The sequence below is a fragment of the Heteronotia binoei genome, chromosome 17 (genome assembly GCF_032191835.1).
Source record: "Heteronotia binoei isolate CCM8104 ecotype False Entrance Well chromosome 17, APGP_CSIRO_Hbin_v1, whole genome shotgun sequence".
In the NCBI taxonomy this organism is placed as follows: Eukaryota; Metazoa; Chordata; class Lepidosauria; order Squamata; family Gekkonidae; genus Heteronotia; species Heteronotia binoei.
Genome location: NC_083239.1, coordinates 20,459,023 through 20,485,004, shown reverse-complemented (window position 1 = coordinate 20,485,004; position 25,982 = coordinate 20,459,023). Strand labels below are relative to the sequence as shown.

Here is a 25,982-nt window from a genome sequence, read left to right as displayed (position 1 = left end):
ACCTTACTTTCCCTTAGGCAAAAACCATTTCTCTTTACCCAGGCTTTTAATGAAGAAGAAAAACATGATGCCAAGTCACAATCGACTTGTCCCATGGGACATTCCAGTTAGGAGCAGGCCCGTAGCCATGAGAGGGCCTGTGGAGGCACAGCCTCTGACTTCAGGCTGGGGGTGTGAATTGGCCCCCCCAGTGGCTTGAGGGCTGTGGGGGTCCTTCTCCAGCTCCCCAGCCTTCTCTTCCCTCCCTTCCCCACCATTTCAATGCCTGGAAAGGGGCAGTGGAGCAGCCGCGGCTTCCTGAGCGATTTAAAGGTAAAATGGCTCCAGAGGCTTGCGGCTCATATCAGTGCGGGGTGAGGGGGCAGCAGCAGCAGGAAGGACAAGCCACCGAAAGAGCAGCTGCGGCCACTGCTGCCACCATCTCCTCTGCCCCTTCCTGGGCATTGAAATGATGGGGAAGGGAGGGAGGAGGAGGCTGTGGAACATAGCCCTCAAGACAGCTGCAGTGGGGGTGGGGCATCAGGCAGGGGGGAGCTTGAGTGCCCCTCAAAAACCCCAGCACCCCCTGACTCCCCAAATCCTGCCTACGGCCCTGGTCAGGAGATGAGAAGAGTTGGTTTACTAGTGCCATCTTCCAAATAGCAAACCTGTCTTCCAGAGAGCCAGTTTGGTGTAGTGGTTAAGTGTGCGGACTCTTATCTGGGAGAACCGGGTTTGATTCCCCACTCCTCCACTTGCAGTTGCTGGAATGGCCTTGGGGTAGCCATAGCTCTGGCAGAGGTTGTCCTTGAAAGGGCAGCTGCTGTGAGGGCCCTCTCAGCCTCACCCACCTCACGGTGTCTGTTGTGGGGCGAGAAGATATAGGAGATTGTAAACTGCTCCGAGTCTCTGATTCAGAGAGAAGGGCAGGGTATAAATCTGCAATTCTTCTTCTTCTTCCTGGGTGGTCTACCATCCAAGTTCTGACCTTGTCCTGTCCTGCTGAGCTCCCAAGCTCTGATCCAACTTTTTCTGCTCTCAGACTATTTAATCTGTTTTATCAATAACATTATAGACTATTTGGTTTGTTTTATACCGTTTTTGTGCCCTGGTATATATTTTACTTCATTGAGAGGTGCTGGGCTCTCCTTTGGAGATTTTTAAAGAGTCTAGATGGCCATCTGACAGCAATGCAGATTCTGTGAACTTAGGCAGATCATAAGAGGGAGGGCAGGAAGGGTTGCATCAGTGCTTAGTTCTCATGGCCCCTTCTTTCACACCCAAGGAAATGCTGATAGCCACTTTGGGGTCAGGAAGCAATTTTCTCCAGGCCAGTTTGGCCAGAGATCCTGAAAGTTTGTTTATTTTTTTGCCATCTTCTGGGCATGGAGCAGGGGTCACTGGGGGTGTGTGGGGGGGGGGAGGTAGTTTTGAATTTCAGTGTGTAGGGGGTTGAACTAGATGACTGTGGTAGTCCCTCCCAACTCTATAATTCTAGATAGCCCAGGCTAGCCCAATCTCATCTGATTGTGGAAGCTAAGCTAAGCAGGCCTGCTCTTGCTCTGTATTTGGATAGGAGACTACCAAGAAATACCAGGGTGGCAATGTGGAGGCAGGCAAATGCAAACAACCTCTGAACTTCTCTTGCCTTGATAAGCACATCGGGTTGCCGTAAGTCAGCTGTGACTTGAAAGCCAATAATTTTTTTTTACTGATTTGTTTTTATTTGTTTTATTGTTGTTATTGTTGTTGTTGGTATAGCTTTCCTGTGTTAGTTGCTGTGAATTGCCTTGGGCATTTTTTAGAGAGGCAGACATGTTGTAAAGAAATAAATATTGCCTTTGCATATGCCTCAGGATACCACATTTTCCCAATATTTCAAAGCACAAAGGTATGTTGCTTTTTTGCTGGAGTTTTGCAATGTCACCTTCTGTGTCATTGTCCCAACTAATACATCCATTGCGAGCCTGAAATGTTATGTGAAATTCCACAAGCCAGTTTCTGTGACATTGCCTATGATGGCTGATATACATTTTTCACCTCTCAACCATGCCTGTGCCATTTTAAGATCTTTCGAAAAGTTGTGTTTTTCTTTTCCTGAGTGATTTACAAAAGTCACCTGTAGCTGAATAGGGATTTGAAATGGGGTACCTTTGTCTCCACCTCCCCCCCTGGCAGAGATGATGGGTTGCTGCTACAGTTCAGAGGATGAGTGGATGGAGAATATTGAAATTTGTGAGATCTGCCACTACCCAATCGACCCAAACTCCAGGGCAGAGGTGAGAGACCCTTCTATGCAAACTTCCCGCAGCTTTCCTTACATTTCTGCATTGGCTCCTTGCCATAATGCTTTGCGCAAAGTTCCGGAACATTCCCCTGGCCCTGGGAGCCAAACCACAAGTTACAGCTTCTCACTGTTAAGATTTCTTTCTTCCCTAACCTGCCCTGTCTCCCCAGCACAATGCACATTTTTGTCTTCAGCTGGACAAATACCAGAATTTAAGTTTGTAACTGGACTCTTATGTAATTTCAAATCTGGGTTGGAAAATTTCTGAAGATTGAAGGGGTGGGGCTTGGGAAGGAGAGAAACGTTAGTGAATTATAGTACTGTAGGGTCCACCCTCCAAAGCAACCATTTTCTCCAGGGGAATGATCATTGTTGTCTGGAGATCAGCTGTAATCCCGGCTTGACCTGGAGGTTGGCAACCCTACATGAGACATGTGATGGTCACACTCTTGAAAAGTGCTGCCAAATGAGCTTAACATGGTCTTTATTTTCCCCTCAGAGGCTGACGGCCAATGGCTCTGAAGCTTGGAATCCTCTGCTGTCTAATGAAGTGGTTCCTCCTCCCAGTTCCCCTCTTCAAGGTTAAGATTTTACTCTCTTCCCCACTTCTGACTGCAATGTAGGCAAAAAAGCCTATCTGGATTCCCCGGTGACAACCTCTTGCATTGTCAGGACAGGACTTTGGGAACTTGGAGTTAAAGGCTGGGGACCCCAAACATAGACTGTACCTAGAGATCTGTAAACTCCTCCCCAGCACTCCTCCATCTTTAATCCTCTATTTATATAATCTCATATAGTGCATTCTGGGAATTGTCCCCAGAATGCCTGACATTAACTATCAGATATCTGACAGCTACAGTTCTCAGAATGCCCTGGGATTGCCTGAAGGTGTATTATGGGAATGTAGTTCAAAAATGTCTGAAAGCCCTGTTCACAAGTTACAGTCCGTACATATACAATCCACATGCAGTGTACATGTTTCTCCTTTATATGTACAACAGTAATAATGATGATGTTACATTCAATATGTGTATAGCTGAACATGTCATAGGGTACCCACTTCAGGTTGGGAAATTCCAGGAGATTTGGGAGCAGAGTCTGTGAAGGACAGAGTTGGGGAAGGGGCTCAGTCAGCAGAGATATATAATGTAGAAGAGTCCACCCTCTGAAAGTTGCTATTTTCCCCAAGGAAAGTGATCTCTGTAATGTGGAGATTGGTTGTAATTCTGGGATAGGGTTGCCAGGTCCTCCCTGACTACCAGAAGGGAATGGGGGGGTAGGGTTGCCACATTCAGGTTGGGAAACTCCTGGAGATCTGAGGATGAAGCCTGGGGAGGACAGGGAACTCAGTGAGGTTCAGTGCCACAGAGTCCACCCTCTAAAGTATCCATTTTCTCCATGGAAACTGATTTCTGTAGTTTTGAGATGAGCTGTAATTCTGGAAGGCCCTCAGGCTGGCAACCCTAGAACTCCAGTCCCACTTGAACCTTACAAATCCAATACCAATCCAGGTGCTGGTCATTAGTTTTTCATTCATAAAATGGGCCCCTGTTGGCTCATGCATACAAACTGGGTTGCCAGCTTCCAGGTGGGACCTGGAAATCTCCTGCTTTTACAACTGATCTCCAGCTGGCAGAGATCAATTCCCCTGGAGAAAATGACTGCTTTGAAGGGTGGACTCTATGGCATTGTATCATGCTGAGGCTACTCCTCTCTCCAAACCCCTCCCTCTCCTGGATCCGCCCCCAAAGCCTCCTGGTATTTTCCAGCATAGCAACCCTAAAAACAGATGCATGTGCCTTAACGATAACATGTGAACAGGGGTTTTATGCCAGTTGTTCTATACAACTTATAGTTTCCAGAATGCACTGGTTAGTGGTGGTGGTGGGAAATGGAGGTGTAAAGAAAGATGAAGAGGAAATAAGCCACAAGAATTTTCTCTCTTTTCAGGTTCCTCACATAAACGCTGCATTTATTTTCATCAGCATGGTGGATGAACTGGGGTGGGGTAGGAAAAGGAGTCCCTCCCCCCAGCTCAGATTTACCATCCCAGCAAAATAAGGTCAGCTGGAACCACTGCTTGTGCTTGGAGCCAGCATCTTTCAAACTAGTCAGATCTTCTGCTGGGGCGGGGGGGAGGAGAACATAAAGTCCAGAGTTGAAAATTGCTTGAGTGCTCCACTGGGAACATAAATGATTGTTGCGGTGTCTTGAAGCTCAGGCTGGCCAGCAAGCCTATCTAGGGCAGAGGAAAGAGCAAGGAGACATTCCCAGGGTATAGATAGAGGAGTGGATGCCCCAGACTGGCTGGGAGAAGTGTGGGCAACATCTTTGGAGACATTGCAAATGATCTGAGGATAAATTCTCAGCCTGCTCTACGATTGTCCCTAAAAAATATTGCATCCCTTCTCAAGGGACAGCTTTGATTGCCTGTGCAATTGGGCTGGCTGTTGTTTGCAACATGCTAACCTTTGGGAATGTCAGATTATCTCCAAGGAGTGCCCCAGTTGTGCAAGCCAAGCTTGAAATATCTTTCACTTGTCAAGCAACTCTGAATGTCTTTTAGAGGTGTACTAATTTTCCTTTCAGATAAACTAGTGGTTGCATTATATGATTACCAATCAACCCACGATGGAGACTTGGTGCTTCGGAAAGGGGAACAGCTGCGAGTATTGGAAGAGTAAGTCTGTTCCCACTTTACCTATGGGTCTAGCATGTCAACAAATACTCTAGACCAGGGGTGACCAAACTTGTGGCTCAAGAGCCAAATGTGGCTCTCAAAGCTCCCACCCCACCCCATCAGCCAGCTTGGAGAAGGCATTTTTCTTTTTAAATCACTTATCCAAGCCAAGCTACCCAGAGGATTGGAGAAGGCATCTAAAGTTCATGTTGCTTTCTTTCCACATCTCCCTCCCTCCCTCCTCCCCCATCTATTTTCCTGCCTGCCTGCGGCTCTCAAATGTCTGATGTTCACGTCTTGTGGCTCTCAGACTTCGGACGTTTATTCTATGTGGCTCTCACATTAACCAAGTTTGGCCACCCCTGCTCTAGACTCTCATATCCAGTAACAAAATGAGTTGCATTGTGGGCTTGCATCCCATTATGCCATGTTCTCCTACCATTCTATTTCAAGGAAAGATGGACCTCCTGGCCAGGATTGCTGCAGGCCTTTGATAACTAGAAACAGAGAAAAGCAACTTTGGGGTTCACACCTGTATAGCAGCTGCCTGGAGTAGGGTTGCCAGTTCTTGACTGGGAAATTCCTAGAGACTGGGGAGGGCAGGATTTGGTGAATATAATGCCATAGGATCCACTCTACAGAGCAGCTGTTTTCTCTAGGGGAACTGATTGCTATTGCCTGGAGATCAGTTGTAATTCTGGAAGATCTTCGAGCCCCACCTGGAGCCTGCACAAAACAAGAAACAACACAAATTATTGTTGAACAAGACAGCAAACAAACCATGTAAATACATAACTCAAAAATGTGCAAAGCGCTTCAGTGCTATAAATATATTAATTAAAGTTCAATATCACAGTTAAATCAGTGTACATCATATTTGCTGCTACTTGGATGAAATTTCAGTCACTGCCACACACAGCCTTACAAAACTCTTGCTGGGGAGTTCTCACAGTTTCTAATTCACAAGGAATGAATGTACTTGATGTCCAGCCAGGAAAAATTCTCACAGGCTTGTACAACATTGCAGGTGTGATGACATGTACCCTGGGTTACTAATTCTGCATGTTCCAAGAGAATGTCTCTTCCTCCATTCACCCTATTTAATACGGAACCACTGCTCAAGATATTTCAAACACACGAGTCACAACACAAAAGTACGCAATATAGCTCACTTTATTGGCGCTCCATCTCACCACAGTAGCTCTTGTAGCCCAGCTCTCTAGCTTTTTTCTTCTCCTTGTCTCTTTGTTTGCTGTCTTCCTTCAGCATCTCCCAGCTTCTCACCTTGCTGGCCCAGGCCTTTAAACCAACCATCTCTTGTGGAATGAGAACAGGCCATTCTAGGAACTCATAGGCATGGAGTTGGATTCCATAGATCAGTTCTCCTAAGAGGTACCCTTCCCCCACACCAGGGAAAACTGTTGTCATTCACGGGACAGATCCAAGGCATCCAGCCCATGGTTCATTTTTTCCCTTTCTCTGATGGGACAAGAACCAGGACTTTTTTTGGTTATGGTTTTCCCACTCCTCCTCCTCATCTAGGAGCTTCGGTAAAGGATGCAAAACTCCCTTTGTTTCCACTGGAGTCGGTTGAGGCTGGTATAGTTGGGCTTCTGTGTAGTGACCGATACCTTGCATTTGTTATTGTGCTGCGTTTTTTTTTTTGTATTTGATTCTTTTAGTGAATTGGTGATTAGATTTTCCTGTTCTCTCTGAGCAGGAAAAGTGATACAGAAATATTTGTTGAAGAAAATAAAATTACAGAGAGAAGGGGGACGACTGATCTTTATTTTTTCGGTTCCAGGAATGGAGAGTGGTGGAAAGCCCAATCCCTTGCTACGGGTCAGGTGGGCTTTATTCCATGCAATTTCGTTGTGAGATGTAACAGCTTGGAACAAGAACCGTGAGTAGAAATTATTGTGTTTTCCCTCCAAGTATCATTCATAAACAACCCTCTACAGGGATGTTGTAAGGCGGGCTGGATCTGACTCAAATGGGACTTTGTGGGGCCAGGCCATTTGTGTCATAAAATGTAATGTGAGGTAGCTGAGATAAAACTTTATAAAGGACACAAACACAATTAAAGAAATTATTTTTAACTTAAAATGCAATCATGCTTAAAAACTCTTGCAATATTTTGTTTAAAATTGAAAGGTGGGGAAATAGTAGGATTTGGCAATGGAATTTTAAAAATAAAACATCAAGAAAAAGCACAAGGATCATAGCAGAAATCAAAACTATAAATTGTTTTGAGCCTGGGGGAACAATGAAATGGCTTTGCAAGTGTCTCCCTGCCCCTCTCCCCCGGGTCTACTCAGATTGGCAATGGCTTTACAGTGTAATATCCCCCTTTAGCTGTGGGTTCCTAGGCTACAGCACTCACTAGGTCAGGTCCGTTGAGCAGAGACAAACTGGCTCTAAGTATCAACCCTTTATTTGCAAGGACACATCTCCAGAAAGCATAAGCTTCAGCTGGCTATAGGAAAGCTGAAAGTGAAACTGCTCTCCACTCCATTTAAACACATTGCAGCAGAGACAAAGCTGCAAGGAAACTGTGGAATAGATTTTCTGTTAAGGTCTCTGAGCCCTAATCTATGTATCCATTACACGTTTTCCTTGCAGCTTTGCTTCCTGCTACAAACCAGCAAAGATAAGGCAGAAAGAGCAGCCTTGAGCTTCAAAGGGTGAGGACAGGAGGGGGAGAAGTGGGTGGCAGGGGAGAAAAGAGCCCTGTGGGCCTGATTAAAGCCCTGACCAGCAGGTTCTAGCCCATAGACCGGACATCTGACACCCCTGCTCTACATTATTAGAAACATGCCAAAATAAAAGGAAAAGGCCAGCTCTGGAAGAGTAGATTTTATACATGCCAAATCTTGCATTCTGTCCCTTTGTCATCTTGGAGAATGAGTGAGGGATGGATTCCAAGGCAGAGTTATGTGAATGCAGTGAAGAAACCACACAAATAGGGTGGCTAACCTTTCAACAGTCCTACTGAGTTCTAGGGGACAAAGTCAATCTGTGACATACAGCCCTGATTTAACCATTAAGCAAATTAAGCATGTGTTTAGGGGGTCAAGGGAAGGGAGGCACCATAGACTTATTTTGCTTATATTGCTTACTGCTATTTAGGGTTAAATGATTTTTTAAAAGTTTATATTTAGTATAGCAGTGGAGTCTGGCCTGGAAGAAAACTGAATTTTTAATCTCTAAATTCACCTTCAGCAACAGAAGAGCCGAGTGGCACCTTTGTTGGGCTGTGTTTAGGGCATCAGTTGGCCTTAATCCAGCCCTGGTGACACAGTTTACTGGGAGCAGAAACTGACCCTTGCTCCAGAAATTGGGCAGGAGCAAGTCTAGCACCACTTCAATGGCACATTCATACATCCCTTTACTTTCCCCTACCGAGGCAGTTGGCTGCCTCTCTCGCCTATGCGAAGACGTTAAATGTTACACTTGGAGGCAGATCGCAGTGGAAGCAGTACCTATTCCTGGCCATTGATGATGGGTACCATAGAGGGTTGCCAGCTCCTGGTTAGGAAATTTCTGAAGTTCTGGGAGCAGGGCCTGGGGAGGGTGGCTTTGGGGGTGGGAAGGGAGCTCATCAGTGATGTGATACCCATTTTCTGAAGCTTTTTCTCTGGAAAACTGATCTCCATATCTAAAAATCAGTTGTAACTCCATGAAGAGTTCAACTCCCACCTTGAAGTTGGCATCCCTAATCTGAGAGGACAACAGCGGTGTTGTCTTGTGGCTGGGCATGCCACAAAATACAGCAGGAATCCTCCAATGGTGCCAAAGTCTTTGCTCCATCTGATTGTCACTCACTATTTTAGATGCATCCTGAAGGCTAAATCTAGAACTGACCTGTAAGCACTTTGCACCATAGCTTTCTTGTGTGCCTGGTAAATTCCTCCCCACAATGAATGCTCGAATGTTTTGGGACACTGATCCACTGGTGCAGAGAACAAGGATATTAATCCCTATCATAGTGTATTGTATACTAAGGTTGCCAACTCCATGTTGGGAAATTCCTGGATATTTTGGTGTGGAGTTTGGGGAGGGCAGGATGTAATGCCATTGATTCCTCCCTCCAAAACAGCCATTTTCTCCAGAGGAACTGATCTCTATAGACTGGAGATCAGTTGTAACTCCAGGAGATCTCCAGGCCCCACCTGGAGGCTGGCAACCCTAGTTTCTATTGTGTTTATTATTTGTGAACTGGGGCAAGTCTCTCTCTCTCACTCTGCTTGAACTTGCGAGGCAAGGGACAGGTTGGGGGGTGCTTTTTTGGAATATTTTAAATGTGTGCTTTCATGTTTGCGGAAGTCTTTTCCTGCACATTTAAAAACCTGAATAATCAAATGTTCTTTGCTGCCTTTTTAAAAACTAATTGCAAATGACTTACCTTGAGTGCAAACTAGGTGGTGAAGAAGGCATTTACGTGCTTTTTGTTGTTCCTTGCAGGTGGTTTTTCAAAGCCATCAGCAGGAAGGATGCTGAACGGCAGCTTCTGACCGCGGGCAACACGCATGGCGCTTTTCTCATCCGGGAGAGTGAATCCACCAAAGGTAACCAACAGCCATGTTAAATGTTTTGTGACACTGGGGGCACAAGGTGGTACCCATATTGCTGATTCTGACTAAACTGTCATTCATTTCCCCCCAGGAAATGCTGGAAACTCTAACAGAAACTGTTAGAAGGCTGGAGTTGAGCAGAAAAAGTTTTTGCTTGCCTTGAGGCACACAGATTACTTCTTTTGTCTTACTTCTGGTCAGACAGGTTTTTAAAACAATACCAAGTGGGATAAAAATGTGTGCCCTATAAACTTCATCCCCGTTCCATCTGCTTTCACCTGTCTTGAGAAGAACAATTTGTGTGCTTCCAACTGGAAAATTCCAAGCTCCCTCATTAAACATGAGTCTTTGGGAGGAGGCTGAAGTTGGCTCCTTATTCCCAGTTCCTTATTCATTCATTATTTGTGACTTATTCATGAATTCAACCAAAATAACTGCAGAGATTATAAAGCTCTGGACCCCAGAATAAGGACTGCACTACTGTATGTCATACATCCCCATATTCAGGGGACTCTTCTTCTGGTTCCTGGTCCAAAGAGTGGTTCTCATGTCAGCTGCTCCAAAGCAGGGTACCCCCAGGACACTCACACATGCAGACACTGAGACCATGCTGTACACCAAAACAATCTATGGACCACCCCAAATGACACATCCCCACACTCTGAAGACTGTCCCCTGCAAGAAGACATACAGTAGTGTCCATCTAAACACTGGTTCTGGCACCATGAGCTTCTATTTGGAGTGCCACCAAGAAACCTTTATTCTGGAGGACTTTTGAATAAAGAGCTGGTTCAACTTTTTGCCCTCTACACCCCAACATAAAGTCTGGGCTACCACATGTCATACACCTCCATATTCAGGAGACTCTTCCCATCTAGGAGACATGTGCTGGTTCCTGGTCCAAAGTGTAGCTCTTGTGCCAGCTGCTCCAAAGGAGTGTGCCCCCAGGACACCCACACAGGCAGACATTGGGGCCAGCCTGTATCCCCAAACAATCTTTGGACCACCCCAAATGACACATCCCCACACTCTGGAAACCACTCTTTGGACCAGGATCCAGCACATGTCCCCTTGAAGGAGAGCATTCCCTGAATGTGGGGGTCTATGGTATATAGTGGTGCTGCAGTTATTTTGGGGTTCAGAGCTTTATAACTCTCCTCAGTGTTTTTGGTTGAATTCATGAATAAGTCATGAATAAGGAATGAATAAGGAACTGGGAATAAGGACCAACTTCATCTCCAGAGAGTGAAACTGGAATGAAACTTTTGGTGCAAATGGGCCCTGAGATTTAAGAAGATACTAATGCTTTCTGGTCCTTGAATCAAATCCAGCCTCTTTCAAAAGTGTTGCTATGACATGCTGAAGTGACCAGAATTGCTAGGAAAGTTGGCTCTCTTTGTGTCAAATGTATTTATATATTAAAACATACCCCACCTTTCCTCATGGTTCAAGGTGGGGTATAAATTTGTAGATTTCCAGGGTTTTTTTGTGGTAGTAGTCACCAGTACTGAGTCCTGTCGACTGTTCTTTGGGATGAGCTCTCCCAAGTTCTCAGGAGAAATCAGTGCAACTTTATATATGACTATTGGTTCCTCCTTTCTAACAAAAAGAGCACTGGAGATACCTGTTGGGATGAAACAGGAAATCTTGAGATGAGTGGGGAACAGCATCCTCACAGTCCTCCTGGGATTCATCAAAAATTATATCTGCCTCTGATGAGCCCTGGATTTTCTTTTGGGACCCCAGCTGCTGAAACAGCTCCCCATACATAGCAAAGGTGGTAATAGCTTAGGTGGTCTGCTGATTCTCACTGAAAGCAAAATTTCAAGCACATTTGGAGGAAGAAACATATTTTTAAAATGATATGGGAGGAAGACAGTATTTCAATAGTGAAACTTTTGTGGGGGCATGCTATGACTCAATAGTAAATCATGTGCTGTGCATGCAAAAGGTCTTGGGTTCAAATGCTGAGCATCTTCAGTGGCAAGTGCTAAGACACAAACCCCTTTCTTTGAGACCTGGATAGCCAGCAACAACCAGTGTAGATAATACTGAGGAAGATGAAAACACCTAACAGGTCATTTCTAGATAGAAGTACCTGATCTCCCTTTTTCTTGTGGTTCTCCTAGGATCCTTTTCCCTCTCCGTGCGGGACTTCGATCAGAACCAAGGGGAAGTAGTGAAGCATTACAAGATCCGCAACATGGACAACGGTGGCTTCTACATCTCCCCTCGCATCCCATTTGACAGCCTGCACAAGCTGGTGGAGCATTATACGCGTAAGGCTAAAAGTCACTGACCAGATGTGGAAGCCTCTCCATCTTTCTCTGCCTGTTCTGGCCATTGGTGGGAGTAGGACTGTCAGCTCCAAGTCAAAAAATCCCTGGAGATTTGGGGATGAAGTCTAGGGAGCCACCTCAGCAGGAATCTGATGCCATAGAGCCTCACCCTCCTAAGAAGTCATTTTCTCCTGGGAACTTTAGCTAGTCCAGACCCCCTTCTACCAATATATTTGGTGATCTTTATCATGCTGTGAGACTTGTTAAGACTGGGGTGCCCAACTTTTTTGAGCTTGTGAGCATCTTTGTAATTCAGACACAGCATGATGGGCTAGGGTTGCCATTTCTCAACGGGGGGCAGGAATCCCCTGGTTTGGGGAGCTTCTGCTTGCTGCTGGCCAGCTGGTTGGCAGGGAGAACCCTGTCCCCAAACAGCTAAGTTGCCGCACAACATGTCCAACGCAATGGCATCATGTAGAAGTGATGTCATCACTTGGGGGATGTCTTGTGGTGGTGCTCTGGTTTTTGGGCAAACCTTTATGGCAGGGGTGGCCAAACTTGTTTAATGTAAGAGCCACAAAGAATAAACGTCAGATGTTTGAGAGCCACAGTACATGAACAAATACTACACACATGTTTTTTAAAACTCTTATTACTGGACTTGGTGGCACAGCCTCCTTATGTGCTCACTTTTCTCCCTCAGCTTTTGTGCTCTCTTTCCCCGCTCGAGGCATCTGGGTGACCTCTGTGGTGGAGGAGATGAACGTGCAACCCTACCTATTTCCTCCTCTTTCCCCACTTCACACATGGTAGAAATAGTTGCCTACGTATGGGTCGGCACTCAGAGGCTAACTGAGGTCCTGATGCTATGCACACTTACTGAAGAGTAAGCCTCAACCTCTGGGAGCCATATAGTATGTGTGAAAGAGCTGCATGTGGCTCCCAAGCCACAGTTTGGCACCCCTGCTCAGTGGTTTGATGCTGATTTTATGATAGAGTTTTGCCCCAAAATCACAGCATCTCTATGCAACATCCCTAATGTGATTATAGCACTTCCACATGACATCATCGCACCTGGGGATGTTCAGTGGAGCCTCAGCCCACTCCCAGAAGGCTCCCTCCTACCCCCCACCGGCATGCCATCGGCACCTGGCAACCCTAGGGTACAGGCACAAAATGGCTGCTACAAAATGGCTACTGAAGGAGATGGACCCAGTCACAAAATGGCTGCTGCAGCTTGCCTTTACTTACAAAGTGAAGATCCTTGTGCAGTTATGGCAGCTGCTAAAAAAGCAGCATTTAAACAAAAATTGCACATCCAATCAAATCTTCAGTTGCCAGTCAGAAGCCTTGCTAGGCAAAAGCCCCGCCTGGTCCTCTCTGGTTTCTAAAAACACTTGGTGGGTGCCAGGAAAGATGTCACTGGGTGCCATGGTGCCCATGGAGACCACATTGGGGATCCCAATAGGGATCCTTGCATTAAGGGATTCTGTCCCAAGGGATAACCATGTCAATTACTTGCAGCAAAAATAAGCCAGACTCTTGTGGCACCTTAAAGGACTAGCCTGGGCTATCCAGGTCAGGGCAGAACAGACTGTAAAAGGTAAAGGTAGTCCCCTGTGCAAGCACCAGTCGTTTCCGACTCCGGGGTAACATTGCATCACGATGTTTTCATGGCAGACTTTTATGGGGTGGCTTGCCATTGCCTTCCCCAGTCATCTACACTTTACCCCCAGCAAGCTGGGTACTCATTTTACCGACCACGGATGGATGGAAGGCTGCTTTTTCGCCCCGTGAACGTTTTAATTGCCACATGGGTTATACCCCTTCAACAGAACCTTTGCTCCTCCTCTTTGCTTCATCCTGTCTGCTTTGTTTCTGTCTCCCACATGCCAGACCACACTGATGGGCTGTGCACCCTCCTTGGCAAACCCTGCCAGACCCAGAAGCCACAGAAGCCCTGGTGGCAGGATGAATGGGAGGTACCCCGGGAGACCCTCAAGCTGGTGGAGAAGCTGGGAGCTGGGCAGTTTGGAGAAGTCTGGATGGGTGAGTGTGGTGCTGGCTGGGATTGAAGGAGATGGTGGTTCGCATTTTCTGCTCTTTAACATTTTGGGAGTCTGGGTTTTTTTTTAATCCAAGAAATGCCTAGCTATTATGATTGTGAAGATAAGTGTTACAGTGGGTTGGATCCTGTGCAAAGTCTCTTCTGATGGAAGAGGAGTAAACAGGACTTCCCAGTCTTCATTCTCCCTTCTCACTTCATCCCAGAATGTCCCCCTGAAATGCTGCTCCTGGGGGAGAGGGGACCCCCAAATACAGCATGGGGGGTAGATATATTTGGTGAAATCAGCTTTTTGTTCTCCTCCTTGCTGGAAGAAACAAAGCACATCATATCATGTAAGCAGATGTTTATGGGCATTTTCCCAAACTTGATAAACTGTTCACATGATGGTAGCATGTGAAGGAAGTTGCCTTCTACTGAATCAGACCATCAGTCCATCAAGGGCAGTATGTCTACTCAGACTGGCAGCAGCTCTCCATGGTCTCAAGTGTTCTGGAGATGATGGTGATTGAAGCTGGGGCCTTCTACATGCCAAGCAGATGCTCTGCCACTGAGGCACAGCCCCAGAACACAAACTGATTGGCCTATGAAGAACCCATGATGAATTTTAGGAATAATTCTTTAAGAGTTCCCTACAAAAAAAATAGGAAAAGAACAGAAAAAAGAAATGTATATGACTATGTTTTACTTGTTATAGATTAATTCTTTTTTCTCTAGAGGTCTTTCACATCACCTAGTCCTTGATCTTTACACTATACATTTATCGTGGGATCTTCTACATGCCAAGCAGATGCTCTACCACTGAGCCATGACTGCAGTCTTGAGTTCTGTTATTCAGTTGGCCATCAAATGGATTGCTTTTTAAAAAATTACAACAATTAATTATGTTGCTATAACAATAATTAAAATTGGTAAATAAAATTGCTTTGGTGGTAAAGTGAAAAGCAGTCCTTAATCTCTCCTCCCTGCCGCCTCCCAAACCCCAAGAACCAATAATTAAAGATTGATTCATGAATGCCAGAAGGCTGGAGAGAACAGGAAGCTCAAAAGAAAGGGAAAGGAGAAAAATTTAAAGGGACAATACAACCACCATCACCACACCAATTTCAATAGCCTTCTGGTGGTCAACATTGGACACCAATTACACTGGTTTTTTAATAACCACAAATCAGGTCTGAGAAAAGTGGAGAACAGTGAAAACACATGAATGCAATAAGCTTGCCAGTTATGTTTTGTGGATTCTGTTAACCTGAATGAACAAATTATAGAATTCCAGACAAAGAGGGGCAATTCATGTTAGACACAGTTCTTTTCAATGGAGCCAGTTTATCCACACTTTCACTGACTGTTGAGTGTATATTAAACTGACCTTTGCAGGCCTCACAGCTGAATATATGAACTGACGCCTATAATAGGGTTGCCAATCCCCAGGTGGGGGCAGGGGATCCCCCGGTTTGGAGGCTGTCCCCCCGCTTCAGGGTAATCAGAAAGTGGTGGGAAGGGAGGGAAATATCTGCTGGGAACTCTATTATTCCCTATGGAGACTTATTCCCATAGAAAATAATGGATAATTGATCTGTGGGTATTTGAGGCTCCAGGGGGCCTGTTTTTGAGGTAGAGGCATACAGTATAGCATGCAGTGCCTCTCCTCAAAATACCCCCTAAGTTTCAAAAAGATTGGACCAGGGAGTCCAATTCTATGAACCCCAAAAGAAGGTGCCCCTATCCTTCATTATTTCCTATGGAAGGAAGGCATTTAAAAGGTGTGCGGTCCCTTTAAATGTGATGACCAACATTCCCTTTGGAGTTCAATTATGCTTGTCACACCCTTGCTCCTGGCTCCACCTCCAATGTCTCCTGGCTCCACCCCCAAAGTCCCCAGATATTTCTTGAATTGGACTTGACAACCCTATCCTATAACCATAATTGTTTGAAGATCCTGTATTATTTGCACATCATGTTAGCCACCTCTTGATGGCTTTTTGACCTTATTTATTCCCCTGCCTTTCTCCCCAGTAGGGACCCAAAGTAGTTTATACCAGGAATCCCTAGCATGGTGCCCATTAAGCGATTTTAGAAAGTAGGTGGGACCAGATAGGGCTTTTATCATTATAATAGGGCTTTTTATAACAATATGTTCAGTTTAAAAGGCAACCTGTTAAACAGAGCTTATGCCTGTTATCAGGGCCTTTTTTGTTAAAAAAGCCCAGCAGGAACTCATTTGCATATTAGGCCACACCCCCAGACACCAAGCCAGCCAAAACTGTGTTCCTGTGCTTTCTTGCTCAAAAAAGCCATGTCTGTAAGGCTGAAGAGTTACTATTAGCGGGGCCTTTTTTGAGCAGGAATGCAGTTCCAGCTAGCTTGGTGTCAGGGAGTGCGGCCTAATATGCAAATGAATTCCTGCTGGGCTTTTTCTACAAAAAAAAAGTCTTGACTATTAGAGTTATGCACTGCGCTGTGAGGGACATTTTGTGGTTATACCCACCACTCTTTGTCCAAATCCCAAAGGTGACCACAAGATCAAAACTGTTGGGAACCCTGGTTTACATCATTCTCCTCTTCTCCATTTGTTCTTCACAACAACACTGTAAGATAGGTGTCAGAACTTGGACGAACTTCAGACGAGTCCAATACTTGTTACAAGTTAGGATCTTTATTGAAGAACTACAGTACTAGAGCGACTAAATAACAGTAATGACAACTCCTGGCAGTTGGTTACATTTTATGCCATCAGTAAAGCACAATAAAGCAATCATTCACACGGTTTCAAACCAGCATTTCTTCTTCCCAGACTCCGTTATCAGAAAGGAGGATGCCCCCCTGTTGTGAAGGCCAAACGGCCTGTCTTCAAAGGGCACCTGTGGATGTTAAGCAGAGACTATCTGTCGTCCGTCCTACTGCCCTAAATATTTGGCATAGCACAGGGGCCAGGGTTAATTGCAGTGGTTAGGCACTCTATGTTATTACTAAGGTACAGCATGGAGTCGGTTTGGCTAAGGCACATAAAGCAAAAGTTACAAGTTCTGACATACTGCCCCCCCTAAGCCCTTCGGCTTGGGCTTGTGTGGGTACAGTAGGTGAAACCTTTTCAGTAGTTGCGGGGCAGACACATCGCTAGCTTTCACCCATTCATCACAGCTCGGGGGGAAGTATTTCCACCTGATAAGGTAGTACAGCACACCCCGTTGGACTTTGGAGTCCAGAATTTCCTGCACTTCATGGTGACTCTGACCCTTCACTATTGTCGGAGGCGGCTCCGGGGGGCGAGGATGGAATGGCGTAGCTCCAGGATCTTTGCGAAGAAGGCTGCAATGAAAAACAGGGTGGATCTTACTCAAGGATTTGGGTAGCTCTAACTCCACAGTCACTTTGTTGATAACCTTTTTTATTTTGAATGGACCCAGATACTTCAGAGCGAGTTTGCGACACCCCTGCGGGAGGGGCAGGTTCTTTGTGGATAGGAACACTGTCTCTCCCTCTTTCAATTCCCATTGGGGGGCGTGCTTTTTGTCAAAGTGCTTTTTGTACTCCTTTTTTGCCTCCTCCAGGTTTTCTTGAATCACCCTCCACCCCTCTCGTATTCCTTCCCACCATTGTTGGCATGAAGTGGGCTCCGGGGACCCGGATTAGGGAACGGTTTCCCTTCATAGCCATTGACTATTTGGAAAGGGGAGGTTTTGGTGGAACTATAAAGGCTGTTATTGTACCCATATTCTGCAAAGGGGAGTAGTTCCACCCAATTCGTTTGCTGGTAGTTGATATAGCATCGCAGGTACTGCTCGAGAAGCCCGTTCACTCTCTCCGTCTGTCCGTCCGTCTGCGGATGGTACGCGGAGCTAAGTCCCTGCTCAATTCCTGCCAATTTGCAAAACTCCCGCCAGAAGTTGGCAACGAACTGTGGCCCGCGGTCACTAATGACCTTCTCTGGGAAGGAGTGTAGGCGGACCACGTGATTAAAGAAAAGCTGGGCCAATTTCTTGGCTGTGGGGAGTTTCTTGCAGGGGATGAAGTGGGCTTGTTTAGAAAACGTATCCACTACTACCAGTATCACTGTCTTCCCTTGCGACGGAGGGAGCTCCACTATGAAGTCCATTGACACTACGGCCCAGGGGTGGCTCACGGTGGGGAGTGGAACCAAGTGGCCCGGTGGTTTTCCCCCCCTCCGTTTAGACATGATGCAAGTGGGGCAGGCGAGCACGAATTCAGAGACATCCCTTTTTAGCTTGGGCCACCAGAATTGTCGGGTGATTAAATTGAGGGTCTTAACATACCCGAAGTGGCCGGCTAGGCGGCTAGAGAGGCTTCGCTCCAGAACCTCTTTCCTTAAGGACTTAGGCACGTAGATTTTCCCTTTGTGAAACCAAAGCCCTCCTTCCCCCTTTTCGAGCCCCTCTGGTCGTTCTGTTCCCTCTAATTCGGCTTCTGTGGCGAAGCGGTCCTTTTGTGGTAGGTCAGGGGCCCCGGTCTGCTTTCCTGAACGGGTGGTGACCCCCCCCCCCCGCGATGGCGGAGGGAGGGATGAGGGAATCGATCACTTCCTCCCTCTGGCTCTCGTGCTGAGGCATGCGCGATAGTGCGTCAGCCAAAAAGTTTTTTGTGCCGGGGATGTGTTTCAGCACGAAGTCGAATTTGGCAAAGAATCCCGCCCACCGGATTTGTTTTGCAGTCAGTTTGCGGCGGCCGGTGAGGGCCTCCAGGTTCTTATGATCGGTCCAAATTTTGAAAGGGACTCGGGCTCCCTCCAACCAGGATCTCCATGTTTTGAGGGCAAACATTACTGCAAAAGCTTCCTTGTCCCAGACCGACCAGTTCCTCTGTTCATTTGAGAATTTGTGTGAGATGTAGGCACAGGGACGGAGTTCCCCCTCCTCGTTCCTCTGCATCAATATGGCTCCCACGGCGACGTCGGAGGCGTCGCATTGCACCACGAAGGGTTTTAATTCGTTAGGGTGAGCCAGTATTGGTTCAGAGGTGAAGAGTTGTTTGAGCTCTTTGAAAGCTCGGTGGCACTCCGGCGTCCATGTTAGGCGCGCACCGGGTTTTTTCGCCTCATCTCCTTTCCCCTTTGTTTTGAGGAGTTCCGTGAGGGGGAGCATTACCCGGGCGAACCCCTTAATGAATCCGCGGTAAAAATTTGCGAACCCGAGAAATGATTGTAGCTGCCGTCGGGTTCGAGGGGGTTCCCAATCTAGAACCACTTGAATTTTGGCGGGATCCATTGCTAGTCCCTCCCCAGACACTCGAAATCCTAGGTAGTCAAGTTCTGTCTTATGAAACTCACACTTAGACAGTTTAGCATACAGTTTGTTTTTGCATAAGGTGGTCAGCACTTTTCTCACCAGGGGCACATGCGATTCAAGATCTTTAGAATAGATAATGATGTCATCAAGGTACACCACCACCCCCTTGTACAAAAATTCCCTCAGTACTTCGTTAATGAAATTCATGAAAACCCCCGGCGCCCCCTGAAGCCCGAAAGGCATCACCAAATATTCAAATTGTCCCATGGGTGTGTTGAATGCCGTTTTCCACTTGTCTCCCTCTTTAATCCTCACGCGAAAGTACGCGTCTCGGAGATCGAGTTTGGTGAATATTTTACCCTCGGCCACAGTGTTCAATAGGTCTTTTATCAGTGGGATCGGGTAAGCATTAGACATGGAAATCCCGTTTATCCCGCGAAAATCTGTGCAAAGTCTAAGCCCCCCATCCTTTTTCTTGCGGAATAGGACCGGGGCGGCGTGGGGGGCTGTGGCCGGTCGGATGAAACCCCGCTTCAAATTTTTGTCAATGAATTTTCTCAGTTCGGCCTATTCCGCCCACCCCATGGAATACAGCTTTGCTTTGGGTAGTGCTTGCCCAGGGATCAGTTCGATAGCACAGTCTGTAGGGCGGTGTGGGGGGAGTTCGTCTGCTTCCCTCTCACTAAAGGCTTTCCTCAAGTCCCTGTATTCTTTGGGGATCGATCCTATTTCCTCCAGGGTGAGGCAGAGTCTCTCGTTCTGGGGAGGTGCCTTCGGGCCCCATTCAGCTCTCCAGTGGTGGTGTTCGCACCGCCAGTCCGGGAATCGTACAATTTGCTCGGCCCATCGAATATCCGGTTGGTGCCTGGCCAGCCACCCTGCTCCCACCACCACGTCAAAGGAGGAAGACGGGGCTATGACAAATGTTTCTATCCCCCAGTGCTCCTCCGTCCCTACAGGGGTAGCTTGGGTTTCTAAGGTACAGGGTTCCCCCCTCATAGTTGACCCGTCCATCTGTTCAAACTGGATGGGGTGGGGAAGGGGGGATGTGGCCAGTCCCAGCGTTTCCACTAGGCGCGGGGTGATAATGTCTCGGGTGCACCCAGAGTCAATCAGGGCGCGGGCGTGCATAAATCTCTTGAGGTTGGGGTTCAGGAGGGTGACTGCCATGAACAATAAACCCCCGGTAACTCTCACCGTTAGTAGTGCCGGCGTTTCTTGGACCTGCTTTGCGGCACCGATTAAAGCAGGTCGCTGTCGTTTCCCGCCGACTCTTGGTCCCAGGACTCCTCGCTGGACTCCTCTATGGTGGTAACATCCTCGTCAGTCGCCAAGGAAGTGGTGACGGCGCCCCGACTGGGCTCCTTTGAGCGACCGCCTTTCTTCTTTTGTGCGGTGGGCGCCGGCTTGGGTTGAGTCGGGGTCGGCGTTGGTCTCACCGGGCAGTTGGCAGCTAAATGATTCGGGTCCCCACATCTGAAGCACTTCCGCGCCGTGGCGGTGGGGGTCGAGGTTGCAGGGGCCTGCTTCCCTTCCGTTTTGCCGGGAGAGGGACTCGGCTTCCCCCCTTTCTTGCCTTGTTGTTGGCGCCGCATCCCGACATGCTGGAGGTCGGTTTCCACTTCCCCCGCCAGTTGGATCCATCCCACCAGGGTGTCCGGTCTCCCTTGGTGGTAGCACCGATCTAGGATGTTTGCGTTCAGGCCGTTCTTGAATGCGGTGTATTTCATCACCTCATTCCACCCTCTGGCTGCTGCGCAGTGGCCCATAAATTCAGTGGCGTACTCGCGGGTAGTGCGGTTCCCTTGTTCGATCCTCTGTAGGGCCTCGATAGCTTTCTCCTCCCGCAGGGGATCTCCGTACTGTCGGAGCATCGCCTGCAAGAAGTCGGCCACCGTGGCTAGCTCGGGCTTCCTCCTGGTGTAAAGTCCCACGTACCACTTCCGAGCCGGCCCTCGCAGTTTGGAGGCGATGTGGTCGACCCGACTCGCTTCTGTGGGGTATCCCTCTCCCCAGTGCGTGAAAAATGTGTTGCACTGGATCGTGAAGTACTCCACCTCGTCTCCGTCTCTGTTGAATGTAATCTTTAGTTCTCTGGTCCCCCCCCCCCCGTCTCCCCCAGCTGGGGCGACAGGGGCCACAGGCACCGGTACTACCGGGGCGACCGGCCCTCCGGGTGGTGGGACCGGAGGGCCTACCGGCGGGCTGGCCGGGGGACCCACTGGCGGACCGGCCGGGGGACCTGCTGGCGGCCCGGCCGGAGGACCGGCCGGAGGGCCCGCGGGAGGGCCAGCCGGGGGGGGCGGCTGGAGGGCCCGCTGGACCACCGGCCCCCAGGATCTGGCCCGCGGGCATGGCGCCCTGGAGCGCGCGTATCTGGTCGCGGATCGCTCCCAGGTTCTGTTGCATCTCTTCTGCCATCAGGGTTCTGGAGGCGTGGACCTCATCGTGGATCTCCTTCACCCAATCGAACAACTCGTTGCGCAGGGTTCGGATCGGGTCCCCTCCGCCGTAGGTGCCGAGCCCCTCGTCCCTGGCTTCTCCCTCCTCGCCTTCCCCGCCGCCCGTGGCGACGATTCGGTATCGTTGCTCCGCGGCCTCCATGGCTGCCGTAGATTTTCTCGGGCTCCAGGTCCGCGGGGCGAAAGTGTCAACCGAGAAGAGTGCGGGGACTTTAAGTTTCCTTCTTGCCCCGGTTACCTTCGGGTCGAGAGGTTCCTCGTCGGGTGGGATGTTGGGCTCTCCGTCGTCTGGAGCCTTTGCCGCCATCGGGCCAGGTTGCCAGTACAGATAAGTCCAATATAAAGATTACTGTTATAATGTCAGAACTTGGACGAACTTCAGACGAGTCCAATACTTGTTACAAGTTAGGATCTTTATTGAAGAACTACAGTACTAGAGCGACTAAATAACAGTAATGACAACTCCTGGCAGTTGGTTACATTTTATGCCATCAGTAAAGCACAATAAAGCAATCATTCACACGGTTTCAAACCAGCATTTCTTCTTCCCAGACTCCGTTATCAGAAAGGAGGATGCCCCCCTGTTGTGAAGGCCAAACGGCCTGTCTTCAAAGGGCACCTGTGGATGTTAAGCAGAGACTATCTGTCGTCCGCCCTACTGCCCTAAATATTTGGCATAGCACAGGGGCCAGGGTTAATTGCAGTGGTTAGGCACTCTATGTTATTACTAAGGTACAGCATGGAGTCAGTTTGGCTAAGGCACATAAAGCAAAAGTTACAAGTTCTGACAATAGGTTAGGTTGGGAGTGTGTACTAGTCCATAGTCACTAGCAAACTTCCATGGCAGAGTGAAGATTTGGTCTGTGGCTTTCAGATCCTAATCTGACACCTGAATCACTAGGAGACATTGCCTCTCAGAAGGCATGTGAGACCTGGCCTAGGAGCCAGTGAATTACAAGTGCTTTGTATGGACATGTTCAGCCATGGAATCTAAAGAAAGACATTGACAGGATTAGAGATGCATTGTTTTGTAGTGGTTGGAGCACTGAACTAGGATCTGGAAGGTCCAATTTCAAACCCCCAGTCTGCCAGGAAAGTTACTAATTCTTTCTTGGCATAACCTACTTTACAGGGTTATTGTTGTGAAGGTAAACTATGGAAGGGAGAACCATGCCCTAAGCTCTTTGGATGGCAGATGAGATAGAAATGCACTAGGGTAGACAGATAAGGTTTCTTGGACTCAGCACTTTATTCTGTTCCTCTGTAGGTTTCTATAAGGGTCACACCAAAGTTGCTGTCAAGAGCCTGAAGCAAGGCAGCATGTCCCCCGAGGCTTTCCTTGCCGAAGCCAATCTGATGAAGAAGTTGCGGCATCAGCGACTGGTGAGGCTTTATGCTGTGGTAACACAAAAGCCTGTGTACATCATAACGGAGTACATGGAAAAAGGTGAGAGGATAAACTTCACGCTCTGGGTGGGGCTTTCTGTAGAGGCAGGATTCACCTGGGCTGCAGAATCCAGCACATTTTTGACCTTCTGACATTCTTGGATGTTTTATGTAGTGGTGGGGGTGGAGTCAGAAGCCAGGTTGTGATTAGGGATGTGCATTTGGTTCGGCCGAACTGTATTTACAGCTGAATCACCACTGATTCGGCTGTATACGGAATAGGCTGCAGCTGATCCCCATAGGCGCCCATTATACGGCAGCCGAATACGGCTCGCCGTATACTTACGAATGGCTATTCGGAAGTATACAGCTGTCAATTCAAAAGGCGGGAAAGTAGCTTCTGCAGCCTCAAAGGAGCTGCTTGCCTACTTTCCCGCCTTTAGTTGCCTTTTCCCGCCTCTCCCATAGCCTCCCTGGGATCAGGGAGGGGGGGAGGGGGAAGAGGAGCCCCAGCAGCCAATCCAAAGCATGCATTTACAAAATGCATTGCAAATGCATGCTTTGCAGGGCTTTTAAAGGAGTCTTCCTTCCTGGCTGGACTCCTCCATTGCTGCTGTGTGTGAGAGATTGTGCTGCTGCTGGCTGGCCCTTGGCTTCAGCTGCTGCCTGCTGCTCTCTCACTCAGCCTTACCAGACTTCCCTGGACTAGAGAAGACAAGGTAAGACAGTCTTGGGGTTCTTGTTTTTATTTATTGTTGGTAAAAGGACTTTTTAAGACTTAGAGTCCCTTTACTTATCCAGATTTGGGTGGTGGTGGTGGTGGGGTAGCTTATTTGGGGTTAGGGGGTTAGGGGTTTCTGCTTGGGGAGGGGGCCTGGGGTGGGGTGGGGTTTGCCAATTTGCCCATATCTTAATTTAGTGAGAGGACTTTTAAAAGTGCAGTGTCCTTTTACTTCTCCTGATTTGGGTGGCTTGGATTTCTTGGGGTTAGGGTGAAGGGGTTTTTTTGGGGGGGGAGGGGTTGGCAAAGTTCCTGTATTGTTAAAAGTTAATTTTTTTACTGTTTTAAAAGTATTCAGTGTTTGATTTGTTGCTGCTGTGTTGTGCTGCTGCTGTTACTCTTCTCTTCGGGTTCTTGGGGGGGGTGCTGTTTGGCCTAATTTCCATTGTTTAAAAGGCCACTTTTGTCCCCCTTTTCCTGGTTCTGGTTTTAGGGGGGGGGGTGTTGTTGACTGATTTGGCCTGAGCTTTCTTGTTGGTGAAAAGGCCACTTTTTAAACACTTTTGTGATTCTGCTGGTTTTGTTTTGGTTTTTTTAAATTACCTCTGGTTGGTGTGGGGGTTGGCGAGGGTGTGTGTGGGCTGGGACACTTTCTTGTTTTTATAGAGTAGATTATGTGTTCTGTGGCAGGGAAGCTGGCACCTGGGTGAGAGACCCAGAACCAGCAGGCTTGTTGTGGTTGGCCAGCTCTCTCCGTGTTGTTTGGGGCAGGGCTGGAGAGCTGGCATCTGTAGATTGTGTGTTCTGTGGCAGGGAAGCTGGCACCTGGGTGAGAGACCCAGAACCAGCAGGCTTGTTGTGGTTGGCCAGCTCTCCCCGTGTTGTTTGGGGCAGGGCTGGAGAGCTGGCATCTGTAGATTGTGTGTTCTGTGGCAGGGAAGCTGGCACCTGGGTGAGAGACCCAGAACCAGCAGGCTTGTTGTGGTTGGCCAGCTCTCCCCGTGTTGTTTGGGGCAGGGCTGGAGAGCTGGCATCTGGGTTTGCTGCAGCCAGGTCTGCAGAGCAGACCTTGAGCAGATTGTGTTTTGTATGGCAGTGACGTTGGCAACTGGGTTTATATTGCTTCCAGGCCTGCAGGGTTCATAGAGTAGATAGAGGGATGTAGTGCATTTGGGTCCTATAGAGATTCTCTGATGTGGTTAGGTTTGGCTTTGGGTGCCCCAGGAATTGGACCCCCTGGTCCAATTTTTTTTGGCCTTGTGGGTTTTGTGTGGGACAGTGCCCTGAAGCTGCACAGCAGTTTGGGGGGCTCTCCTCAAAACCCCCTGCTCCCCAGAGCCACTTTTCCCACGACAATTACAGTGAGGAAGTGGCTAATTGGGCTTTCCACATCATTGTTGGCAATGGGCCTTTTGGGGAGCCCAAAGACAGGGACCCCCTGGCCCAATCTTTTTGGGACTTGGGGGTTTGGAGGAGAGAGTCCCCTGCAGGTCCCCTGCAAATTTGGGGGCTCTCCCTCAAACCCCCTGCCCCCCAGTAGCCTCTAATTATGCCCTATGTTGCCATTGATTTCAATGGCCTATGGGGTATAATGATGGAATAGGGGCACCCTCTTTGGGTGCCCCTGGAATGGGATCCCCTGGCTCAATCTTTTTGGGACTTGGGGGGGTTGGAGGGGAGAGTCCCCTGCAGGTCCCCTGCAAATTTGGGGGCTCTCCCTCAAACCCCCTCCCCTCCATGCAGCTTCAAATATACCCTATTTGCCATTGATTTCAATGGCCCATAGGGTATAATAGGGCCGTATATTTGGTAATAGCCGCACATCTACCGTATATGTGGCTATTCCGAATGCGGTATTCAGGAGTATACGGGGATTCCGAATCCCCCCCCCCCCCATATACTTCCGAATCCGTGTAAAACCGAATTTTTTTTTTTTTGCACATCCCTAGCTGTGATAAGCACAATTGAACTCCAAAGGGAGTTCTGGGCATCACATTTAAATGGACCGTGTTTTAAATGCCTTCCCTCCATTGGAAATAATGGAGGATGGGGGCACATTTTTTGAGGGCTGATAGGAAAGGACCCACTGGTCCAATCTTTTAAAAACTGGCAGTGGAGGTTGAGGAAAGGCACCAGATGCTGAAAATTTGGTGCCTCTACCTCAAAAAACAGCACCCCCAGACTGCCAGAGATCGATTCTCCATCATACCCTATGGGGACCCTGAAGCGGGGGGTGGGCAAACCTGGGGATCCCCTACTCCAACTGGGGATTTGCAGTCCTAGCTGGGAGAGCTCCTGGAATTAAG

General features: G+C 48.1%; 1 protein-coding gene across 1 annotated transcript in view; it reads left to right on the top strand.

Annotated features, from left to right (window-relative positions):
* The window catches only part of LCK (LCK proto-oncogene, Src family tyrosine kinase), a 47,449-nt gene that overhangs the window by 4,011 nt on the left and 17,456 nt on the right, over positions 1-25,982 (top strand). Inside the window, exons 2-9 of the mRNA XM_060258517.1 lie at positions 2,158-2,258; positions 2,766-2,847; positions 4,856-4,946; positions 6,751-6,849; positions 9,411-9,514; positions 11,650-11,799; positions 13,696-13,848; positions 22,837-23,016. Of these exons, the coding sequence (XP_060114500.1) occupies positions 2,160-2,258; positions 2,766-2,847; positions 4,856-4,946; positions 6,751-6,849; positions 9,411-9,514; positions 11,650-11,799; positions 13,696-13,848; positions 22,837-23,016 (958 nt within the window). The 5' untranslated portion in view covers positions 2,158-2,159. The remainder of the gene's footprint in view (positions 1-2,157; positions 2,259-2,765; positions 2,848-4,855; positions 4,947-6,750; positions 6,850-9,410; positions 9,515-11,649; positions 11,800-13,695; positions 13,849-22,836; positions 23,017-25,982) is intronic.